The sequence below is a fragment of the Bombyx mori genome, chromosome 4 (genome assembly GCF_030269925.1).
Source record: "Bombyx mori chromosome 4, ASM3026992v2".
Lineage (NCBI taxonomy): Eukaryota > Metazoa > Arthropoda > Insecta > Lepidoptera > Bombycidae > Bombyx > Bombyx mori.
The window spans coordinates 9,826,183-9,843,048 of NC_085110.1; the positions used below are offsets into that span (position 1 = coordinate 9,826,183).

The following is a 16,866-nucleotide window of genomic DNA, read 5'->3' on the forward strand; positions in this document are numbered from 1 at the left end:
ACATTTACGATGATAATTGTTAGACAATTTTTATTCTAAAAATATAAACAGGAACAACCACTAACTTTAGTTATATAATATGGTTAGGTAATTAATTCGACCGCCTTGTTAGGCGACTTTTTAGTGATCCTGATTATACTCTCATTTATCCGATTTAGATACTCGGTTGGAATCAGTATCTTTGTGAAAGATATTGGATATTTGGGGTCTGTATAGCTCCTGTTTCGTATATGTTGCAAGCATCCACAGCTCGGGAGAAAATCCCAGTCTGAGGTCGTTGACTATTATATCATTCTCTTGTATCATTCATCGATTGTATTACGTACCACTCTTTTTTAATAATGAAGTAATCTATTCTTTTTATATCAAACAAATCGGTTTGTGCTTTCTGTTTTCTTCTTGTTAAAGCTACACTGGTTCTATTATTTATAAATATAAACATATTTAAAACGAACATATTTTATCTTGTGTCTTGATACAAGCCAGACACACTGCGTCTAAAATTAATTAAACATTATATGAGTTTTGGGGTGTTTTGCTCATCGTTGGTAAAATAATGTAACTAATTATGTAGGTTTATATTTTTCTCTTTGTTAATGTACACGCTTAAAACATACGGGATACGACCACTATCCTTACCTATATATTAATACGTGAAGCAAAAACTTTGTATCCCTTTTTACGAAAATTGCGCGGACGGGGGATTATGAAACTTTTCCTCACTTATAGAGATTATAGAGAATAAGTGCACAATGCTAATATTTTTTTAAAATAATGCATTAAAGATACATTAAATCAATAAAGAAAACATTACACACACTACATACCATGTATTTGACGCACACACGCATGCATACTATTTATTGTCAAACTTTTGTTCTTGGCGTCTGTTGTCAAATTGAGAATACATTAAATATTGTTTGTCTTTGTTAATATTTTTTATAGTGTAGTCTTGGCGAAATTTGTGATTATAGAAGTATAAAATACAATCATAATAGTGTACAAACTTACAATTCCAATTAATTATAGTCGAATTTCGACTACTGCGGGACCTCTAGTTCAAGTTAATACGCTTACTTTATTCTCCACTTATAAGTTTTATCAACTTTCACATTCATAAATTACTTTTAAATTTATTATAATATTCAATAGTGAAACTGAATATTACAAATGAAAAAACCCATTTCTTATTTTGATTTTAAGCTTAACAATGAGAGATTGTTTTCGATTTCAAAGTTCAATACATATAAACTAAAGAACGAGGGAGTGTCATCGAACATTGTCAAAAATATTTTATTTTCAAAATTAGAGCTAAAATTTCGTATCTACTTCTACATCGTTAAGAAATATGCTCCGGTTGAATGTTTCGGATTTTATGGCAAAAGCCCAGCGGTCTAGTGTTGCCCTACCCATCCATTCTTCGTATTTCATAAGTATTTAAAAAGATATAATATTATAACATCATAATGAATAAATACTGAGTAGTAATCCTGAGTAGGTGATGAAATGTGACTTTTCAAATTATGAATTTATTATACTTAATTTTAAATTTTAATGTGATCAACATAAGTCTCACGCCACATACTAAGTCTAGACAACCAAAACGTATCGTGACGTGTACATAATTCTAACTAATGTTCCTACCCAGTATAAGCAGAATATTTAAATGAGCCTCCTCGCACACATTGGTACTCAGATCTCTTTTTATTTACTTCATATCTTAGTTCTTGTCACTTCCAACGCTGATCATTTGTGTTCAGATTGATTGATTGATTGATGATGAGCTAGTGCGACTTTAGTAGTTCGTTCAAGTACAGAGTTTACTGTAGTTTTTGACAAGCCAAAGTCTTTTAGTAGGTTATAGAGAGATTTCGCTGGTATTACCTGTCCCTCCCACTTCAACAGCAAATAAACTAACCATCCATTTTTCCATATCCATTTTTGGTTAGCTCATTCGTGAGATCGTAGTATGTGTTTCTTTTTTTGTGTGATCTTTAGTATATTTGTTTCCCACGGTATAGTAAGCTTTACTAATGGTACATGCTTGGTTTTCCTAGAAAAGAGAAATATGTCCAGTCTGGAAGGCCAAATTCCGACATCCTCAGAGGTTTTTACGCTTTCTACTTACTTTAAAGGGCAACAAAGGCTACTGGTGGTAGTATCTATTGTGAGTCCGCATGGGTAGGTACCACCGCCCTGCCTATTTATGCCGTGAAGCAGTAATGCGTTTCGGTTTGAAGGGCGGGGCAGCCGTTGTACTGTTAAAAGTGAGACCTTACAACTCATGTCTCAAGGTGGGTGAGGGCATTTACGTTGTAGATGTCTATGGGCTCCGGTAACCACTTAACACCAGGTGGACCATGAGCTCATCCACCCGTCTAAGCAATAAAAAAAACATAGCTAACTGGGCTGTGAGATCATTCGCCCATCTAAATAAGTGAGAAATGCAACTACTGCTGTTTTTATCGTGATGTAGATGAGCTAAGAGCGTTGCCTAGCAACCCTGCGTCGCCAGAGCGTCGAGCGCCGGGACGCTGCGGGCGCCAGTGTACTCCCGGCGTCGACACCGACGTCTACTGCAATCATAAAAAGTTAAATACATACACTGTGTGTGTGTGTGAATTTAGAAATTACATCAAAACAAAAAATTATGTAAAAACGATTGATAGTGTGAACTTTGAATATGGAAAAAGAAAGTGAAAGAATTGTGTTTGTAGGCTGTGATTCAAATAATGTTTAAACATGTCAAATTTCGTGAAGTGATATGACTGATATACCAAAACTACCGATTACACTGATGCATAGAAAATAAAATATTTCCAAATAGCTTTAATAGAAAGTGCCGTAAAGAATATCATTATTGCAATTATAATTTTTTTAATATTAAGTTAACAAATTCGGGAAACTTCCATGCATTTGAATTAGCAGACGGGCTTAGTAAACAGCATACGATAAGATCAAGATAAAGTTTTGCGTAAATGCATAAAATAATATTATTACATATTTATTATCAGACGCATGCTGATACAAGCATTCTTCTCTAAAATTTAGTGATAACGTTCCCCAGGTGCAATTGAATTTTTAGCATAAATAATTTCAAAACACAAAATGCAAAAACAAGTTGTTTATAATGCTCGCTAAAAATCTAAATTTGCGTTTCGAATCATGTATTATTCTACAAAGTAAAAATGAGAGAGCACTTTTAGAAAAGAGTACCTATTTACACGGTGCCGTTTCTTATGTTGTGTTTACAATAGCTCATTGAAAGCGAGAAGAGAAACGAAGTAATGAAAGGACGGTCGACGGCTGCCAGCACTCTGTGATCTTTGCTTCTTGTATGTGACGGCCTTTTATTTAAACAGGTCTCACCCTCTCGGTTATTCACCCTCGCGACCGTCGAGCACGCGCTTTCCGAGGTCAGGGTTAAATCTGCGCCATTACTGACACTCGGACGTATGTAAACATTCTAGCGCTAATTAAATCTCAAGCTGTCAAAACCAACGAACACTCTTTCAAAACAGTATAGAGAATCGTAGGATTTTGAAATGTTTTCCTAAATGTAGTTAAGCAAATACTTATGTGAATTTGGATGTCGCAGTGCAGAAATACAGGCGCATGCCCCCGGGCGCCGGCCACTTTACGTAGTCGGCAGATTCCTGCGAATTTTCAAGGGCTTATAAGAACTCCCATTGTTTTTCTTCAAACAAAGATTTCAGTCTTTTTGTTTTTTTTTCATTTTAATTTTTGAATGGTCCGTATCTGTACCGTATTGTCTTTACTAAAGCCAAGACGTAAACAACAAAAAATGAAACGTATATTTTTCTAAATAATTCTTATTTGAATTCAATGAAAGTTAGTTTCGATAATAGCTTTGCACAACATAAATTAGTAGGTACGATATTCGTTCGACTATTCGGCGATAGATGGCGTTACTCTTACCGGCGTAACAATATAGATGAACTAGAAATTAGTGGAAGCGATCGAGGATGCGCGGTCGTACTAGGAGCGGAAGTGGTGAGGAAGCAGCGCGCGCGCTCCATCGACTCGCGTTCGCATTGTGGCGTGCCGTGTTCTACATCCAACGAGGACATTTGCGACATCTACACACGCGCTCGCGGAGACTATGGGCCGATCAACGTACATCGGTGGGCATCATCACTTTAATTAATTTGTCGTCGATTCAATTCAATAAGATCAGGGATGCCAAAAGCAGTCGATGTCGGTCCCGAGAGGCCGATATGATTTTTATTATTATTATTATTGTTTAGATTGGTAGACGAGCTCACAGTAACTTAAATGTGCCACCCACTTTGAGATATAAGTTCTAAGTTCTCAAGTATAGTTACAACGGCTGCCCCACCCTTCAAACCGAAACGCATTACTGCTTCACGGCAGAAATAGGCGGGGTGGTGGTACCTACCCGTGCGGACTCACAAGAGGTCCTACCACCAATCAAAATTAAATAATTTTCCCAGTAAATTTCCCAGGTTTATGTAGGTATATAAATGATTGATTGATTTTAGGAGTCGACGAATTCTAAAAATCGACCCCTATCAATTAACACAAGTTTCTTATCTGAAACTTTCACGATATTGCTCTTATAAGTTGTTTTACTTATACCAAATTTCAATAAGAAGTATCATTGTTGTACTTTTAAAATACTCAACAAATGTACTATCATGCAGAAGTTAGGTGTCCCTGCCCTGTTAGGTCTACTTCGGAGGCATTGAGGCAGCTGTTTGCTAATCCCAATCCTCCTGACTGCAAGACGAAAAACTGGGCAAGTTAACAATTAATCAAAATGGGTATCTTGCTTAAAATTGTTTGGGAATCTCTGACTCAAACCGAAGCATATAAAGTATAAAACAACTCTAATATCATTATAAGTGTATCACCTTTAATATGAAGTTTAAAATATGAAGTACAAAAAGCTACGTGTAAATTTATCACTCCAGTGTAAAGCCTAACTTCATCATTAGATCGTCATTATGTATTATCGTTCTTAAACATTCTCAGAGGTAAATTAAATATCATCGTATTACATGAACGTTGCTGCATTAATCACTTAAAGCTATGGTTAAGCCACACCTAAGGGCTTCGTTTATCAGCTTTATTGAACCCATCATTCACATCCCATATCGGACGGCTAGATCTAGGCAGCCCGACGTCGTGGCCTAAAGGATAAAGTTCTGTGCAGTCGTGTTAAGCGATGCGATTATGTCTTTTTTTTTTTCTCTACCTATGCTGATAGCCTTGAGAGGCTATATCAGCGTTACCCTAGCGTGTAGGTTAGCTCGCGGGGCTCAAACCAGAGGTGTTGCTAACACTGGCCCTAGCAAGAGCAGTGCTTCGCAGAATCACGGAACCACGGTCATTTGCGGTAGGAAGCGGCTTGGCTCTGCCCCTGGCATTGCTGGAAGTCCATGGGCGACGGTAACCACTCACCATCAGGTGGGCCGTATGCTCGTCTGTCTACAAGGGCAATAAAAAAAAACAACCACCGGATCGGAAACGCGAGCCACTGAGAAGATCCGGCGAGAAACTCAGTGGGCTGGGACTATGTCAATGTTCAAACACTGCAGCCAGTTTAAAAAAAGATAGATGAAGAAAGAAAGAAAGAATGATAGAACTTATGAATCTTTAAAAATGATTAACTACTTGTGTTTTGTTTCAGACACGATCGGTAAGCGCACCGGCGACCCCTGCGGCCTTGACATTTGGAAAAGAACAGGTGAGAAGCACTTATTTAGAAACCGAATATTTTCTATTTATATACAAGTACAGAATTTCGGCTTCCCATTCGGCCAGCGACAAGATGCTTTTATTCCCTATCCGACACGTCATTACGGATCCTCCCGATCCATTAACGGTGCTTTTAGGTACCACAAGCACTGGTCACCGAATTAACCCATAGACACAGCCCACTGAGTTTCTCGACGGATCTTCTCAGTGGGTCGCGTTTCCGATCCGGTGCTAGATACTGCGAAGCACTGCTCTTGCTAGGGTCAGTGTTAGCATCACTCGGGTTTGAGCCCCGCGAGCTCACCACTAGTTAAGATTACGCTGAAATAGCCTCTCAAGGCTATCAGCTTAGGTAGGAAAAAAAATCCCGTCTACCCGCGGTAGTACCATCTTATATTCCTACAGAACTCATCCATGATTCCTATCTTAGCTAGGTTACTGTACATGTCTGTTTCTATCGTGAAGCTATTATGTGTTTTCATTTGAAGCCTAGGATGTCTTTGAATACAACTGAGAATACGGTCTTATAACTCGAGTGTTGGAATTGTAAAATCATAAAATCTAATCGCAACAGCTCGTTTTAATATAAATTACTAGACAATATAAAGCACGACTTTACATGAACCAACTTAATCGGATTACATTCACGGCGAACAAAGCGTTTAGCTTTATTCACTCCGTCGTCACCCACGCGCTGCTTGTGACACTTTCACAACTACAACGCGCCTAAAATATTATTTGTTCTGTCATAAATTTACCGTCAAACCAAATTCACGACATTCACTCGAAGAAATCACTTTAAAATGACGCTCGGTCGGCTTAATTCCAGAAACGAGTTGACGACTTACATATGCTTAAGAAAATATTTGAGTTTGCACTGTTACCAGGCTTCCTCGTGCGAGAGGCGTTCGTTCAGTTTCGAGTATGTACCGCGCCGATACATTCTTAAACGATGATATAAATATTTACTAGTCTTTTACGTTCGATTGCGCGTGTACCGTGCATCTATCTCTGCTTAATCTATCATTGGTACGGAAATAGCTCGGAAAACACTTTATTAAATCTGTTTTGTACAAGTAAATCGCATTTGATTTATATTCATCTGTACGTGAAGGTCGATAACGTATAAATTTACATAAGCCTATACTATCGATAGTATGAATTTGTAATATCACTTCCGCTTCTTTTAGGAATTCGTTAAGTCGCGTTCAATGACAACTTTGAATAAACAGTTTTTCGCGTGTCATTTCGCTTACCAGAAAATAATAGTAAGGTAAACGAGTAAAACCAAAGACATTGCTGGTCGCAGACTTCCTTAAAAATATATATAAATTTGTGCTTGTGTGCGTGTCTACACTTTTAGTGATCAGGGACAAGAAATGTACTATTTCTCAAAGTTTGTATCCATTATTAGTTGCTGTTTAATAATAAAAACATAAAATGAGTGAGAAATTTACTTTTTTCTCTACTTTTAACCGTTGGTAGACTTTTTTTATTTATTTTTTATTGCTTATATGGGTGGACGAGCTCACAGCCCACCTGGTGTTAAGTAGTTACTGGAGCCCATAGACATCTACAACGTAAATGCGCCACCCACCTTGAGATATAAGTTCTAAGGTCTCAGTATAGTTAAAACGGCTACTCCACCCTTTGAACCGAAACGCATTACTGCTTCACGGCGGAAATAGGCGGGGTGGTGGTACCTACCCGTGCGGACTTCCAAGAGGTCCTACCACCAGTGATTACGCAAATTATAATTCTGCGGGTTTGATTTTTATTACACGATGTTATTCCTTCACCGTGGAAGTCATTCGTGAACATTTGTTGAGTACGTATTTCATTACAAAAATTGGTACCCGCCTGCGGGATTCGAACACCGGTGCATCGCTACACACGACTGCACCGGATGTCTTATCCTTTAGGCCACGACGACTTCGAGGCTATGCCAACTACGCGCTATCTGGTAGGTGAACCCACGAGGCTCAACCTAGGAGGACTTACTAGCACCAGCTCTAGCAGGAGCAGCGTGAAATAGCCACTCTTCTCTAGATTGGGCAATATTAACCCAGTTTATACTTGCTACTTTCTTTATGTCGTCTTCCCATCTAGTGGTATGGTTTTCTCTATATGGTTTTCTCCTCTTTCTTTTTCCCAGTGGGCCCTTCCATATTGTTACTTTTTCTGTCCAGCTCTGGCCCGAAGGCGTGCTACATGTCCAGCTCATTTCCATTTTAAAGTTAAGGCTTGAACTTAATATATCAGTTGCTTTGCTAATTTCTCTGATTTTTGAGTGACGGATTTTTTGTATTTTCTTTCAATTTAGTATACTACGCTCCATTCCTCTTTGGCATGTGACATGGCATGTTGTATATATGTGTATAGTGTTATAAGAGGGCTTAAAAAGTGCTATCCATCTTCACTGTTCGAATTGACTACATATTTTTATTTTCAACCGCAAATACTCTCTAGCCTCGTCACAATTGTGTACCATGTAAAATGAATTGAAATGCACATGCATATTAGCACCGCAGTTCAGAACTTGTTCCCAAAACCGCAAACTTGTCTACGCAATTATACTTGACGTTTACAATATGTTTCCTAGTCTGTGTTAGGTACCGGACATTGTGGTCACTGTTAGAAACATTCCCGCAAACTTAAGCAACTGTTGATTCTAGTCACGAAAAATCACGATCAGTTTTTTTCTTTAGGGAGAACTCATAACCTTCATATTAATCAGAAGAGAGAGAATTACTGGTGGTAGGACCTTTTTTGAGTCCGCGCGGGTAGGTACCACCACCCTGCCTGTTTCTGCCGTGAAGCAATAGTGCGTTTCGGTTGGAAGGGTGGGGCAGCCGTGTAACTATACTTGAGACCTTAGAACTTATATCTCAAGGTGGGTGGCGCATTTACGTTGTAAATGTCTACGGGCTCCAGTAACCACTTAACACCAGGTGGGCTGTGAGCTCGTCCACCCATCTAAGCAATAAATAAAAAAATTGAAGTGTCCAAAAAATCAACTCCAAAAATGAGACGGATTTCTGCTTAGCTTAATGACCTGATATTGCATACGCATATGTTCCTTTACATTATGTTTCTATATTAAACCGTCAAATAATAATAATTTTTCGTAATAACCCACAGGGTGGTGGACGGTCTGCTAGCTACCCCGGCGGTGCGGCCGGCTCCAGACTAGACCTCTGTTACGTAGCAGAACGAATGCTGGCTTTGCATCTCCCGGGCAGAGATGCTCATGCAGAAGCACAGGCCGCGCATATGCTCACAAATAAACACGGAGAACATTTCATGGTGAGAGCATATTTTGCTATATGTATGCCACATTTGATAGCTGTTTTATAAAATAGTGTAAATTTTTTTTTCATTTTAATGTGAATAATTAATATTTTACTGAGAAAATGAAACAGTAATAAATTCCCTTTTTACCTTCCCAAAGTTTACTTATTCGCTTGATTTCCTTTAGTGTGCCAACGTTTCCAATTTTAATAGAAAATGTATTCTGGTGCCGATGGGTGTATGAGGTCACAGCTCTCTGATTATAAAATGCTTAATGTAACCCATGAAAATTCAGTTATGAGGTCGAAAATTTAATTGGATTGAACCTTACCCTGTAAGCTGAATTCCATAACTATTTCATAGCAGAAAAAGGAGTATGGAGGTACCTACTCAAGCATCCTTACAACACGCCCTAGGAAAATTACATACCAATCCACTATAAAGATTTATACTCGTAATAAATAAGTTTTATTCACGTTCCAATTAACGTTTATTAATACATCACGAGAGGACTGCCAAAACAAATTGTCGCGGTATTTTGATCAGAAGTCCCAAAATTTCTATAGCAATGGGATCATGTCCGTACCTACAAGATGGCAAAAAGTTATCGAAAATGGTACCTACATACTTTAGTTAAATGTAAATAAAAAAAAAATTATTGCCTTTGTAGGCAGACGAGCGCATGGCCCATTTGATGGTGAGTGGTTACCGTCGCCCATGGATTTCAGCAATGCCAGGGGCACAGACAAGCTGCTGCCTACCGCAATTTTTTTTTTGTGAATTTTCTTAAAAAATGCGTAGAAATTTTTTCCCCAACCTATTGTTTTTAGTTAGGTAACGCAGTAAATATTGTTATATTCCAGGTGTTCGAGGTAAGCGGTGGAGAGGGTGCTGATGAAGGTGTAACCGCTCGCAGCGTGTTCGGGCGTGCTCGTGCTCTCGGCTGGGCGGGCGACCTGGCCCCTCCCCTTGAGAGGCTTTGTGCTGCTTGCAAACACATCGAGAGCTGGCTCGCTGCACATCCCAAGAATGTTGCTATATTACTCGCCTGGTTAGTCATTTCACGGATGCCATCGCAACTTTGTAGGTTTCTACATTTTTCGGAAACCGCTTTGAACAATTTTACACATTTCGATACTTTTTTTTTTAATTGCTTAGATTGGTGGACGAGCTCACAGCCCACCTGGTGCTAAGTAGTTACTGGAGCCCATAGACATCTACAATGTAAATGCGCCACCCACCTCGAGATATAAGTTCTAAGGTCTCAGTATAGTTACAACGGCTTCCCCACCCTTCAAACCGAAACGCATTACTGCTTCACGGCAGAAATAGGGAGGGTGGTGGTAACTACCCGTGCGGACTCACAAGAGGTCTTACCACCAGTAAAAATTTTGACAGTCATTAACGCAAATTTCGTGCAATAAGAATTGCATAGCAAGAAACTCGAAGTGGCTATGTAAATAACAATTATTTTTAGTTTAATTCGATACAATTCGATTACATTGAGCGGGTCCGATGTTGATTGAATAACTTAAGTGAGTAATCCTCGAAAACTACGCTTATTTTACAAGTTTTTGCTTGGTAAGTGCTTGTTGACGCATAGGATGTGGAGCGGGGGAAAGACCTTACCTTCACTGCTGTTTCTTTGCGGGTACATAAATGAAATATGAAGATTCAAAAACATTTATGTTTTGCTTAAAAAAGTTAGGTATTTAGCTTATTTTGAGGTAGTTTAATATCGCCGCTACCAGCCCAAGATCGATTCCCTTGAACTAAATTATTTTAAAAGGAAACCCCAAATTTGTTAGAATAATGATGGTCAGATCCTCTTAGACATTTAGCAGAAGAAAGTTAACTAAGTTATTCTTCTTTTCTTTATGACTAGTTTGTAGTTTTATTTACTTTGGAGCTTGCCAGAAGCTGAGTTTAATCATTCATGACAGACAAAAAAGAATAGAAATTAAAAGATGGGCTACATACGTTCCAAGATAACCATTGTCGTAAATGTATTATTATTCCTCCGTTAATGTTTAGCATTATTAAGCCGTCGTGGCCTAAAGGATAAGACGTCCGTTGCATTCGTACATATGTAGCGATGCAACGGTGTTCGAATCCCGCAGGCGGATACCAATTTTTCTAATAAAATACGTACTTAACAAATGTTCACGACTGACTTCCACGGTGAAGGTATAGCATCGTGTAATAAAAAAGCAAACCCGCAAAATTATAATTTGCGTAATTACTGGTGGTAGGACCTCTTGTGATTCCGCACGTGTAGGTATCACAATCCCGCCTATTTCTGCCGTGAAGCAGTATTGCGTTTCGGTTTGAAGCGTGGGGGGCAGCCGTTGTAACTATACTGAGACCTTAGAATTTATATCTCAAAGTGGGTGGCATTTACGTTGTAGATGTTTATGGGCTCCAGTAACCACTTAACACCAGGTGGGCTGTGAGCTCGTCCACCCATATAAGCAATAAAAAATAAATAAAAAGGTTCATATATATATTTATTTTTATCTACAGGGGTAACCGTGAGCGGCTGGGAGTATTGGTGGCTGCATACATGCACTATTCCGCTATATGCGGCGCGCCGGAACACGCTCTCGACAGGTACGCCATGAGGCGGTATCTGGACGATCGCGTGCCCACCTTCCATCTGCCTTCCAACAAACGGTAATTATATTTACTTTATCACACAATAGTGAGAACCGACGACTCTTGTAATAATCGTGAGATATGATACGCAAATTAACACGTCATTTCGGATCTTCCCGATCCACTATCGGTGCTTTTAGGCACCCCAAGCACCGGTCAACGTAATTTAACCCACAGACACAGCCCACTGAGTTTCGCATCGAATCTTCTCAGTGGGTCGCGTTTCCGATCCAGTGGTAGATTCTGCGCGCTAGTGTTAGAAACGTCCTCAGGTTAGATCCCCGTGAGTTCACCTATACGCTCGGTGATGATGCTATAACCCTCTAAGGAACCAACTTAGGTAGAAAAAAAATGCAACTTTCATTTGTTGAACATGCTCGCGTGCCGACTGACGTGCGTTGATTTTCACCTTAAATTGTTAGTGTACAGTGGGCGCGAGTTGCTTACTTATTGAATTATTTTTCGGTGACTCTTAATATACTCAATATGTTTTATAATGATATTGGGTATTCCAGAATAAATAAACAATAAAAGAATTAATTGCGTTTTCTGTTATATGTATAATGAGAAAACAACATTTAAAGCCCTTAATATAATAAAATTAATATTTTTAAACAAACTGAACTTTCTTTTTACTGAATGTCAAACTTAACTGAATTACATATAAGAAAAATCCTTTTTAGAAAACTAAAGAGTTTTAGACTATGAAAGTTTTTCTTTACATATATTAGCGATAAACATAGTGTCACAGGATTTTACTAGTGTTATCTATTTGGACAGGTACATAGACACGTTCGCGGGCCTGTTGGCGGGACAGATCCGAGTGAACGCGGCGCCGCTGCAACTCACGCACGTGAGCGTGGCGGGCTCACTCGCCACGCCGTCCGCACCAACCATCGCCTTCCTCAAGATCTACGAGAACTTTGTATGCGTCTATACTTCGGGTTCGTACAATTTATTTTAATCAGCAGCCGCTCCTGTGTGGACTTTCTCTATCTTCTCTCAAGATTTAGCTAGGCTTACACACGAGCCCCCGACCCGAGGTGTCCGCGACCTGAAAATAATGTAACTTTTTAAACAAAATTTAGTAATATAATTTTATATAAATTTTATATAGTAGATACTTATAATCTATGAAAAATTAATGCACCCAAAAAATATATACATATGTACATTTAGGGAGAGAGAGAGAATGGTTTATTGTACACCAAAAATAAATAAAAATGTAAAATATATGTACAATGCTACATTAAAAGTACAAAGTAAAATGCATAGAATAATCCTACCAATAATGTCAGAAAACTATGTCAGTGATTTAATTATTATTAAATTACGTGACGAAGTGTACTGGGCCTCATCTAATGAATTTGCCACGGTACTCTCGGATGATATAGCTGCGCCACTAGGCATAGTTCAGTTATTTGATCCAAAATGTTTACAAATCATACACACAACCCTCCTCTTCTATAATTCTCTCTGTTAGTGAACCTGTGTTAAAATTATTACTTTTATTTTTAAGCGTCTGCCGCACCAGATATTCATACATTCATACATTTACATAATTAAACAATGGTTTTTTGACCTACTTCTTTTTATCTTAGCATAAATTCTAATGTGACTTAATTCCTTTGCTTCAGGCTTGTACATGGTGAACGGCGGCGGTTGGACGGTGGGGGTGGGGCGGCTGTCCCTTCGCGGCGATGTGTGTGTGCGCGCGTACCGACGCCCCGCACACACGCACGGACAGACGCACCGCCATCTTGTGTTCGCGTGTCAGTTCCATACGTGCGCCGTCGCCGATCATACGCTCTCCTTCACTAAGCAACACCTTGATCACGCTGCGCACGGTAATTTTTGACTGTTTATTTTTTCCCACTAGGTAGATAAATTTGCGACTGACCTGATACTGATTATCGTAATTAATGGACAACGGTAGTGAGATGAGAACAACAAACCTCTGCTTATCGCTGGCAAATCAATATTTTATAAAATTAAACATTTTTGACATCAAAGTTTGATATCAAATATATATTTTTTAAATAAAACCACTGAGGTGTGAAAATTAAGACAATGGTCTTAAGACACTGGTCTTAGTTTTTATGTTCTTAGTTACTTACATAGTTCTAGCATTTATGTTCTTCTCTATTAGAGCTTTCATACTGGATCCTTTTTTTTTAGAATAGACCAGTAGAATAGACTGTTATGAAGCTATAAAAGAATTTGGTTTGTTGCGTAGATCCGTCGTTTCCGAGTGATGGTGCAGTAGAGTTGGTGTTCGCTCGCGGTGACGGTGCGACAGGAGCGGCCCCATCAGCGCCCGCTCCTACACCCGCAGCCCCTCTCCGCGCAGCACCGGACGCGCTCGCGCGTGCTGACTCGCTCGAACATCTCCGGCCGCTCTCTACGCTCACCGATGACGACCCTGGTCAGTACACACATATAACATAATTACCCTTAATTTGTAATTCTCAGCCGAACCTCTAAGAGGTTTCCGCGGCTAGTGGGCTAGGGAGTGGCTGGAGATGTCTAAGGCCCACCCACTAAGCGATAATACTCCACTCTCACTCTACGCCCGAGACAAAACCCGGGCCAATTAGGGAATTTCCGCTGTTCAACCAGACGTAACATAATTTCCTACTAAAGGGACTGTTTTTTTTAATAATAAAAAAAATACGCATTAAAATAAACACCGAAAACTGTTGTATTGTAAAATGTTAATATCTATCTTCTATATATAAAAATGAATTGCTGTTGTTAGTCTCGCTAAAACTCGAGAACGGCTGTACCGATTTGGCTAATTTTGGTCTTGAATTATTCGTGGAAGTCCAGAGAAGGTTTAAAAGGTAGATAAATATGAAAATGCTCGGAATTAAATAAAAATAACAATTTTGTTTTTCCTTTGATGAGTCCCCCGTCGCATGGATTCCTTTTGTTTGTTTTAAGTTTATTTTATACAAAAGTTTAGGTCTTTTATTTATCGGTTGAGGCACTACGAAGTCTGTCAGGTCAGCTAGTTTGTCTTATAAAAATCTGTCACTTTTAGATGTTTTCCCTATTTTGCATAGACTCAAATGCAGTTCTAAAAAACTGGCAAATAGTGAGTGATTGGTAATTTTTAACAAATAGGATTAACACGAAAACATTCATTGACTTGACTACCCAATTGCTTTTGATTTGATTCACGATATGATATTATACATAAATACTAGATCAAAACTGTTTACACAACTGTTGCAAGGGAATCGTTGATCTTGGCCATTAGTTCCGATAATTCATAATGTTTTCGAAGATATATCAGACTCGTTACGTATTTGAAAATCAAAAGGTTTTTACAGTTTTGTTTTCTTTATATCTTGTTTAAATTTACATTCTTTTCTAATAATATTTCTTGTGTCAGAGATATTGTTTTTTACCAACGGACTAATATCCATGGGCGCTACATACATTTATTTTTGAACTAACAATATATTCGAACGACTCTTTGATCATACGAATTAGTTCCTTATATTTTGTAATTATCTATTTTATTTTGAGGTTCTTAATAGCTTAACTAGTGGTCCATTTATTATGAGTTAAATTTCGTAACGGCTTAGCAATCATAAGCATTGGTTTCTCTTCAAAAACACCCTTCAATTTATCGCGTTTTTTCCTTCCTTTTTAGTGACCTAAGTGGTTACCGGAGCCCATAGACATCTACAAATTAAATGCCGACACTTACCTTGAGATATGAATTCTAAAGATCTCAGTATAGTCACAACGTCTGCCCCACCCTTCAAACCGAAACGCATTACTGCTTCACGGCAGAAATAGGCAGGGTGGTGGTACCTACCCGTGCTGACTCACAAGACGTCCTACCACCAGTAAACATGACTTTATGGTTTTTTGATGGCGCTAACCTGACGTCTGCTAACACTAGCCCTACCAAGAGCAGTGCTTCGCAGAAACTACCGCCGGATCGAAACGCGACCCACTGAGATGATCCGGCGAGAAACTCAGTGGGCTGTGTCTGAGGGAGACAGTTATCGCCATTGGTTTTTGTTAAATGAGAAATGATTTTTTTACTAACTACAGTTGTAGTTTACATTATAGAGTTTAAGTTGAGTTTGAGTTGAAACAATTATAGATAAATGATTCAGTAATATGAATTGTTTCAGTAATAAGTTTCATATACTATAATTATAGTGTATAGAGATAGTACCCATCCCGTTTGCCTTGTGTTTTGTGATCTTTACTAGTGTACCACTGCTTCGGTTCGCGTTCTGTGGTAGTATTTTTATTAAAGACATTTAGTTTAGACAATTTGGACATTAAGACAGTTTTATTATTTGTAAATCATTCTGGTATTCGTAACGCAGGAGAAAATCCTTGTTTATTACAGTTGAAACCGGAACGCTTGTTTTGTTTTTTCTTAATTCTTAATTCGTAAACGTTCGATAATGTGCGTTTTATAATTTTTATCAAGAAAAAGAAAGACGTTACGAATTCGATTGAACAAACAAGTTTTTAATTAAAAGAATACGCCAATATAAATATTAAAAACGACTTCCTTGAACACAAATATCGCAATTTATTAACGCGAGTCACGTAACTTAATTAATTAAAATATATTTTTGTTTCTCAACCTGAATAAAAGCGGAAAGGTCTCATCAATATCAAACAAATATCTCTTGATTCATATCACTAAATTGAATTATACTATACATGTGTTTTTGTATCTCACAGTGCTAGTTATTAATTATTAAAACCGTTCGTGATGTACAAAGTGTTCATGATGAAGAAATAACATCTCGAAATGCAAGTTTTTTGTTTTCATTGTGGTCTCGACCTCAAGACGAATGTTGTGCGGCTTAAAGACTTCCCGTGTATTTTCAATCCTACAGACACGTCTAAAATTTTCGAATTAAATTTCTAACGTGAAACAATAAGTATAACAGCAGCCATGACTATAATACCAAATGGAAATTCCTTGAAAATTCTTATGGTTGTTAGCGATATTTTTTATTCACGACATGTCCGTGGACTTGGAAAACCACTTAATGTCTATGAACTTTTCCACGTATATGGCAATACAAAAATAGAATTCAGAGCATGATAGTTTATTAGAATTCGGTCTTCAGTTAACATGTTGTAGATTAGCCTCAAAATCATTTGTCAGCATAATGACTCGAGAGCCGTGAT

The 16,866-nt window shown here is 38.3% G+C and overlaps 1 protein-coding gene and 1 long non-coding RNA gene across 10 annotated transcripts in view; one reads left to right on the forward strand and one right to left on the reverse strand.

Annotated features, from left to right (window-relative positions):
• The window catches only part of LOC101741810 (tensin-1), a 124,890-nt gene that overhangs the window by 85,178 nt on the left and 22,846 nt on the right, over positions 1–16,866 (forward strand). For 8 of the 9 annotated variants that reach the window (XM_012691080.4, XM_012691082.4, XM_012691081.4 and 5 more), the window contains 7 exons: positions 5,675–5,731; positions 8,884–9,048; positions 9,897–10,084; positions 11,557–11,706; positions 12,469–12,632; positions 13,326–13,535; positions 13,925–14,113. In XM_012691080.4, the coding sequence (XP_012546534.2) occupies positions 5,675–5,731; positions 8,884–9,048; positions 9,897–10,084; positions 11,557–11,706; positions 12,469–12,632; positions 13,326–13,535; positions 13,925–14,113 (1,123 nt within the window). Of the gene's footprint in view, positions 1–3,971; positions 4,146–5,674; positions 5,732–8,883; positions 9,049–9,896; positions 10,085–11,556; positions 11,707–12,468; positions 12,633–13,325; positions 13,536–13,924; positions 14,114–16,866 lie in introns of those variants that run through there. The other variant, XM_021348518.2, reaches the window with a different exon arrangement.
• On the reverse strand, positions 12,229–14,110 carry LOC134198781 (uncharacterized). The gene is made up of 2 exons (XR_009972976.1): positions 13,275–14,110; positions 12,229–12,742 (listed from the first exon to the last, which is right to left on the reverse strand). It is a non-coding gene; the product is annotated as an uncharacterized LOC134198781 (long non-coding RNA).